At 40.2% G+C, this 8,819-nt stretch overlaps 1 protein-coding gene across 1 annotated transcript in view; it reads right to left on the reverse strand.

Annotated features, from left to right (window-relative positions):
* LOC111957030 (VPS10 domain-containing receptor SorCS1-like) overlaps nt 1-8,776 on the reverse strand; it is a 55,041-nt gene extending 46,265 nt beyond the window's left edge. Inside the window, exons 1-2 of the mRNA XM_070447808.1 lie at nt 8,723-8,776; nt 4,760-4,918 (exon numbers count right to left, since the gene is read on the reverse strand). Coding sequence (XP_070303909.1) covers nt 4,760-4,918; nt 8,723-8,776 — 213 coding nt within the window. The remainder of the gene's footprint in view (nt 1-4,759; nt 4,919-8,722) is intronic.
* Nucleotides 8,777-8,819: the final 43 nt, after the last annotated feature.

The following is an 8,819-nucleotide window of genomic DNA, read 5'->3' on the forward strand; positions in this document are numbered from 1 at the left end:
TGTGTGTGTGGTGTGTGTGTGTGTGTGTGTGTGTGTGTGTGTGTGTGTGTGTGGTGTGTGTGTGTGTGTGTGTGTGTGTGTGTGTGTGTGTGTGTGTGTGTGTGTGTGTGTGTGGTGTGTGTGTGTGTGTGTTGTGTGTGTGTGTGGTGGAGCCTAGCAGGGGAGCCGCGGCACAGCCGGTGGTCTCAATGTGAGCATTGTTTCGCTAGTCAGCACTTCGGTAGGTTGCTGAGATATCCCCATCTCTACTGAGAGCTGCTACACAGAGATGGTTCTCACACACACACATAAACAACATCACAGTCTCTATCGGTAGATGATATGAGCCGAGGGGGAATTCTTTCAAGAAACAGGAAAGCTTATTTGGGGAAGAAGCATGGTACAATTGAATATCCTGAATAAGCATGGAATAAATGCCTTTTGTTTGCCTTATTTTTCACTATTATTGTGGAGTCAGTATTTTTTTCTTACTAACTGGTTACTGTGAAGTATCCAAGGTAAATACATGAATAATGTCAATATCGGGCTTTGTTTTTGTTTGTTGTTTTGGAGCTTAATGTGTTTACTGCTGTCCAGCCAATGAGCGCAAACCTTGTGAGAATGGTCAAGTTGTGAAAGTTTGGATGTGTTACTTTTTTTTTTTTTTTTTACAAAAACAGCTACGACAGCTAAGCCAAATTATGTATTACTTTACTGATTAAGCAGAGAAATCAACGAGGCATAAGACTTTATTTAATTGTTTTAGTTTGTGGACTTTTTCCATTTTAAATGTGAGCGATCAAGCATAACATGCAAACAGTAATTTATTAACGGCCGACTGAATGGTAATACTGTTTGTTTATATTTGTTTATTTTTTTAAATTGTAGTTATTTACTCTTTCCTGAAGGGTGAAGTCAAGGCCTCAGTTAACAGACCTCAATATCAGCACATTTTCATTCAAATAATCCCTTGACAATATTATTATTCAATTGATAATCATATTTAATTAAACTAATCCGAACCACTATTAAAGCCAAGCTGAATTGCAGGCATTTGAACTGTAGTGAAATGATGTTCCTTTACTTAAAGGTCTTTACACAATGGTCTTCAAAGAACACCAGGAACACCTGCTCTTTCCATGACATAGACTGACCAGGTGAATCCAGGTGAAAGCTATGATCCCTTATTGATGTCACTTAAATCCACTTCAATCAGTGTAGATGAAGCGGAGGAGACAGGTTAAAGAAGGATTTTAAGCTATGAGACAATTGAGACATGGATCTTGTACGTGTGCCATTCAGAGGGTGAATGGGCAAGACAAAAGATTTGTGCCCTTGAACGGGGTATGGGCGTAGCTGCCAGGCACACCGGTTTGTGTCAAGAACGGCAACGCTGCTGGGTTTTTCATGCTCAACAGTTTCCTGTGTGTAACAAGAATGGTCCATCACTCAAAGGACATCCAGCAAACATGACAACCGTGGGAAACATTGACGTCAACATGGGCTGGCATCCCTGTAGAATGCTTTCGACACCTTGTAGAGTCCATGCCCTGACAAATTGAGGCTGTTCTGAGGACCAAAGTGGGAGGGGGGGTTTCCTTCAACTCAATATTAGGAAGATATTCTTAATGTTTTGTACACTCAGTGTATATGCATGGCCAGGTGCATCTTATAACTACAGCCTAACACCTCCCAAGGTACACTAAGTACCTCCACAGGAAAGAAAAGAGAAACATTCATTATTTATTAGATGTGAAACATTAGGCCCAAATTGCTCTGGCTGCAAGCAAGGCATTTATTAATGGTTATGGTCATTCTCAAAATTGCTATAAATCGCAGGTCTGGAATATATCTTTTACATATTACCATCTCTCGCCTCAGTAGTTCATCGGTAATTACCATCATCAGACAGCGTCTCATATATTAGACGGTTATTTATTCTTAAAACATACGCACTTCATTCCCTTGGACTAGAATGTTGATGATTAATCGCCACATTTTTTACACCTTTGATGCCTTGCCCGAAAATACTGGAGGGGATATCAAATCCCTGAGTCATGGAGAAAAGGAATTAGTCAAACCCTCGGTCTAAGGGTATCTAATACACGTTTAACCTTTGTTAAGGTGCTTAGGACTGTTTATTGGGGTTTACCTCTGTTGGTTTTGCTTTCTCCTAAAGTTATTGGAAGGGATGCCGGGCCTACATTTAACGGATGAGGAGCTTAAGGGACTTAGAGATTCGTCCTCTTAAGTCCCCAAACTGCACCGGACAATCCTCATGTAGGGCCACCTGAGCCACATATGCAGTAGGACTCTATGAAGAATATGGAGTATATTGAGTGTATGGCACTATATATGGAATATATGTAGAATATTGAGTATACAGTATGGCACTATATATGGAGTATATGTAGAATATTGAGTATACAGTCTGCAACTATATATGGATAAATGTAGAATATTGAGTATACAGTATGGCACTATATATGGAGTATATGTAGAATATTGAGTATACGTATGGCACTATATATGGAATATATGTAGAATATTGAGTATACAGATGGCATATATATGGAATATATGTAGAATATTGAGTATACAGTATGGCACTATATATGGAGTATATGTAGAATATTGAGTATACAGTATGGCACTATATATGGAATATATGTAGAATATTGAGTATACAGTATGGCACTATATATGGAATATATGTAGAATATTGAGTATACAGTATGGCACTATATATGGAGTATATGTAGAAATATTGAGTATACAGTTGGCACTATATATGGAATATATGTAGAATATTGAGTATACAGTATGGCACTATATATGGATATATTGTAGAATATTGAGTATACAGTATGGCACTAATATATGGAGTATGGTAGAATATTGAGTATACAGTATGGCACTATATATGGAATATATGTAGAATATTGAGTATACAGTATGGCACTATATATGGAATATATGTAGAATATTGAGTTATAAGTATGGCACTATATATGGAATATATGTAGAATATTGAGTATACAGTATGGCACTATATATGGAGTATGGCTCCATATACAGCAATATGTAGTAGATTGAGAATATGGCCCTACAGTTGAAGTCGGAAGTTTACATACGCCTTAGCCAAATACATTTAAACTCAGTTTTTCACAATTCCTGACATTTAATTCTAGTAAAAATTCCCTTTTGCCACAACTTTGGAAGTATGCTTGGGGTCATTGTCCATTTGGAAGACCCATTTGCGACCAAGCTTTAACTTCCTGACTGATGTCTTGAGATGTTGCTTCAATATATCCACATACTTTTCCTCCCTCATGATGCCATCTATTTTTCCCACAACACCATACTAGCACCCCCGTGCTTCACGGTTGGGATGGTGTTCTTCGGCTTGCAAGCCTCCCCCTTTTTCCTCCAAACATAACTATGGTCATTATGGCCAAACATTTCTATTTTTGTTTCATCAGACCAGAGGACATTTCTCCAAAAAGTATGATCTTTGTCCCCATGTGCAGTTGCAAACCGTAGTCTGGCAATTTCGGAGCAGTGGCTTCTTCCTTGCTGAGGGGCCTTTCAGGTCATGTCGATATAGGACTCGTTTTACTGTGGATATAGATACTTTTGTACCAGTTTCCTCCAGCATCTTTACGAGGTCCTTTGCTGTTGTTCTGGGATTGATATGCACTTTTTGCACCAAAGTACGTTCATCTCTGGGAGACAGAACGTGTCTCCTTCCTGAGCGGTATGGCGGCTGCATGGTCCCATGATGTTTATACTTGCGTACTATTGTTTGTACAGATGAATGTGGTACCTTCAGGCATTTGGAAATTGCTCCAAAGGATGAACCAGACTTGTGGAGGTCAACAATATTTTTTCTGAGGTCTTGGCTGATTTCTTTTGATTTTCCCATGATGTCAAGCAATACATCCACAGGTACACCTCCAATTGGCTCAAATGATGTCAATTAGCCTCTCAGAAGCTTCTAAAGCCATGACATCATTTCCTGGAATTTTCCAAGCTGTTTAAAAGGCACAGTCAACTTAGTGTATGTAAACTTCTGACCCACTGGAATTGTGATACAGTGAATTATAAGTGAAATAATCTGTCTGTAAACAATTGTTGGAAAAACTACTTGTGTCATGCACGATGTAGATGTCCTAACTAACTTGTTAAAACTATAGTTTGTTAACAAGAAATGTGTGGAATGGTTGAAAACCTAGTTTTAATGACTCCAACCTAAGTGTATGTAAACTTCCGACTTCAACTGTATGTATGTTTGTATGGAGTTTATGGCTCTAGTCTCAGCCACAGAAACTGAATTTGTTAAAATAAAGCAAATCGTTGAGTAAGTTATGAACATGAATCGATTCAATATATTGGAGTTTAGACGAGTGGAAATCAACCTTAAAACCCACTCAGTTTCTTAGTTGAGGGCTAACATAAGTTTAAATCCACTGGATATGCTAATCATGTCTCTCCCCCCGGTAACACACCTCACTCAACTGCAGAGTAAATAGTCCCACCACATCAATCACCCCACCGCCTGACTCAGAAGAACGGTCATTTAATTACCATAGTGAATTATTGTAATGTTTGTTTGTCAATTAATCCCATAAGGGATGGGTTGCCAATTGGCGATTTGATGTCGTCTTGTTTTGATGTCTGACAGAGGGCAAAACCGACGAGAGACAGAAAGCCTCTGACGACAAAAAAGATACAGTAGTTAAGTGATCTCTGTGTGCCAGTCAGTTCTCACTCCTCTTACCTTCTGGTCATGGCTGTAGGCAAGGATCCAGTCCTCCTGCTCGGGGTGGAAGAGCAGGCTGAGGATGTAGAAGCTGAGGCGGTACTTCTGATAGGTGGCTCCCTCATCGGAGCTGATCAGCAGGCTGCTTTCCACTTCCGGGTCAGTTAGAAGCATGATCTGAATGAGAGCAGACAGAAATAGAATCAGAGCTAGCCATGGAGGAAGCTGGTCCTGGAAGACTGGGAAATATTATTGTTGGCTTGGGAGTGAGGCTTAGTTTGTATCAGTGTTGGATAAAGATAACTCCGATTTAAATGGTATATATTTTGGTAATCCATGCAGTGGAGGCTCCTCAGAGGAGGAAGGGGAGGACCATCCTATTCAGTAAATATCATTTTTTTTAATTGTGAAACATTAAAACAGTTATCCTTTTTAGAAAAGAACTATACCAAATATATTCACATCAACAAATTATTTATTAAAACACACTGTTCTGCAATGAAGGTCTACAGCAGCCTCAACAGCACTCTGTAGGGTAGCACCATGGTGTACTTGGTGGACAGCTAGTTTCCGTCCTCCTCTGGGTACAACAACTTCCATACAAAATCACCCCATTCCATAGACTTACACATGAATTATGACAACTTCCGGAGAACGTCCGCCAACCTATCAGAGCTCTTGCAGCATGAACTGACATGGTGTCCACCCAATCAATCAAAGGATCAGAGAATGAATCTAGAACTGAAAGCATAAGCTACAGCTAGCTAGCACTGCAGTGCATAAAATGTGGTGAGTAGTTGACTCAAAGACAATAGTTGAACAGTTTAACAAATTCATTTCTTTAAAAATGAAGCAGCAAGAGAGAGAGAGCTATATTTTGTTGTATTTTTTTTCACTTTCACTTAGCTAGCGAATGCAGCTAGCTAAACTCCGCAAAAAAAGAAAGTGTTACACCGAGGCCTGTACTCTGGAGCGGGATCGATTTGGAGGTGGAGGGTTCGTCATGGTCTGGGGCGGTGTGTCACAGCATCATCAGACTGAGCTTGTGATCATTGCAGGCAACCTCACCACTGTGCGTTACAGGGAAGACATCCTCCTCCCTCATGTGGTACCCTTCTTGCAGGCTCATCCTGACATGACCCTCCAGCATGACAACTCTTGTTTGAAACTGTTGGACTAATGATTACACCCTAGATCAGCTAGATGCAGCCAAGAGTGTGCAAAGTACTGACAATACTGTGTGCACAGTATTGTCACTGTCTGTCATCTTGATTACTCAAATGTCTCTCTCGACCTTTGCAAACAAGTGGTAAACCTTTCATAGGTTAGACTGTAGCAACCTCATGACGGGAATTCGAGTATCATGTAGTAACCTAAACCTATCGATTGTACATTGAGCTGGTAACAGAAATAAGACCATGCCCATCCTCCCTCATCTTAAATGTCACCGACCGCCACCGAATCCATGTGATGGGCAGCTTGAGAGTTTGAAGTTGATTGAAAAAAAATGATATTATTATTAGATTATATGATTTGATTACAAAGTCTACATTTAATAACAGATATAATGTCAGTAATTTGTGGTTCTAAATTGGCGTCTTTAGACTCACAGTCATCTCCTGCTTGTTAGATATCTCATTTATAAACCTGTGTTCCGCTTTGCTAGATCCTAATTATTGTTGTACAGACAGTCTTTTAAACACACCCTTTGCCTATCTTGTAGCGAGTGTGTATGGGTAACGCATTCAGATTTCTCTCCCTCTTTTTCTCCTGCTGTCTGTTCAGTCAGGCTTTGAAAGCTCTAATTTCCCACAAGCTTTGTTCTTTTCTTGGAGGTTCACAATTTTTTCCCTGTGATTGTGCCAAGTGAGAAAAAAAACACATATATCAAAAGATATAATCAGCAGCAAATGTAATTGAATCAGTCATCCTGAACACTTACATAACCCTTATCAGTAGCACAGTGGGAAGGAAGTAGAGATGTGTGTGTGTGTGTGTGTGTGTGTGTGTGTGTGTGTGTGTGTGTGTGTGTGTGTGTGTGTGTGTGTGTGTGTGTGTGTGTGTGTGTGTGTGTGTGTGTGTGTGTGTGTGTGTGTGTGTGTGTGTGTGTGCGCGCGTGCATGTGTTTCTCGAGTCACTATGTTAATAAAACCATGAACTGATTGGCACTTATCCTAACTCATCCATCCCAGTAGTGCCCACAATTTCAATGTCAGACAACAACTCTGAAACCTCCACAGTTTCAGTGTCAAGACATTATGGCACCGTCAAACCGTCGAAGTCTAGGATTCTCCTCACACCACCATATTTCTATAGTTCACCAACCCCAGCAAAACCACTGTTCACATTACGCTAGCAAATTGTCATTAATGACATCAGTCGTGCAAGGATCACACCGCTATGGAACCATGCTGACTGGGTTATAGAGGATAGAGAAAAGGCTAACAGAGTAGGGAGACAGAACCTTCAACCAACAACCCAAGGTGATTTTAACAGGTTTCCCCATTTGACAAATCTCCTAAGTTTCCCTGATTACCATCAATAGGGGTGGATTTGGGAATGATGTAAAACGTCTAACACACTTCCAGCAGGCACCATTGGCTATATAACATAGCAAGCTTGAGCAGGCGCGGCTGAGACTCTAAGTCATTTGTCAAACTATGCATGATAATGGTAGCTATAGTGGGCCGACCCCAAACACAAGTTCATCAATCACAGTGAGCTAGCGTAGCGCCATACGTGATCCACATGCTGACCAATCCAATCAAATATCAAATGCAGCAGCCAACACGGTTTCTTTTTACATTCCATACACAATTAACAGCGTTTTAACTCTGGGCACTATTAAAACTTTGTCTGCTCCTATAAATATGGAAACAACACCCTATTGTGATACAGCCCTATTCTAGCCTAGCCTATGTAGGCTAATGCAGCCATTGTGATACAGCCCTATTCTAGCTTAGCCTATGTAGGCTAATGCAGCCAATTGTGATACAGCCCTATTCTAGCCTAGCCTATGTAGGCTAATGCAGCTATTGTGATACAGCCCTATTCTAGCCTAGCCTATGTAGGCTAATGCAGCCATTGTGGAGGGAGGATTATAAGCGGTTTCATGAATTCGGGAACACTCACATGACTTATTTCAATAATTTGTTGTCAGAATATGGAAATCGATATATCCTAGTGCGACGTGAAAATGGGTTAGGGAGATTCTGGTGAGCTTCTCAGGGATCTGATTAGTTCCACTTATAACCTTCAGATGAGAGAGAAATGAGGGGAAGAGTTGGACAGATGTGGCAGTGAGGGAATGAATCCTGTAAGAGTTGTGTTGAATACCATATTCTGCTTCATAAGACGACATTAACCATGAGCGGTAAACAGGGCAATGACGTTGCCAACCATTCAGCTGTTTATCTAAAAACTATCTTCACTTAACATGGATAATATACGCTTAGCTTCAAGCCTTTAGACTTATGTTATGACAGAGCTTTACCTTGTCATTTTACACATTTATATAAAACTGTATAAAAATGTCAACACCCTCATCATTCAAAATTACATGACTGTTTGTTTAGACATAGCTGTATCTTTAGATACGCTATCTTGGAGCTTCACCTTGTAATTTACCAGATTTATATTACAAGCTGCATAGAAATGTCAACATCCTCACGCAACATGACATTACGGTGTCATGTTTAGACAGGAAATGACAGACGTAACATGTTGACTCAATCAACGTTTCCAAGGGTCATTTCAAGAAACCATCTCACACTGGTCGAAACAACTCTGAAAATGCATATCCAAATGTTGCGTCATGTTATGCCGCCAAATTAAATCCTTCACTTTTTGCTTTACCGGAGTTTTATAAATAAAAGGAGAAAAACTAAAAAGGAATCATGCTGACCCTGAAACTTTCTCCAGAGTTCCATGCTCTGTAATCCACACAAACGCTGGCATTTTGTTCATTTCTACACTTCACACTTTCCCCTGATGGAGCACGGGGAAAAGAGAGGGCATGCCTGGAATTGCTACCATTGTGTCACACACACACACATACACATACAACACACACACACAC

The sequence above is a fragment of the Salvelinus sp. IW2-2015 genome, linkage group LG1, assembly GCF_002910315.2.
Source record: "Salvelinus sp. IW2-2015 linkage group LG1, ASM291031v2, whole genome shotgun sequence".
Taxonomy (NCBI): domain Eukaryota; kingdom Metazoa; phylum Chordata; class Actinopteri; order Salmoniformes; family Salmonidae; genus Salvelinus; species Salvelinus sp. IW2-2015.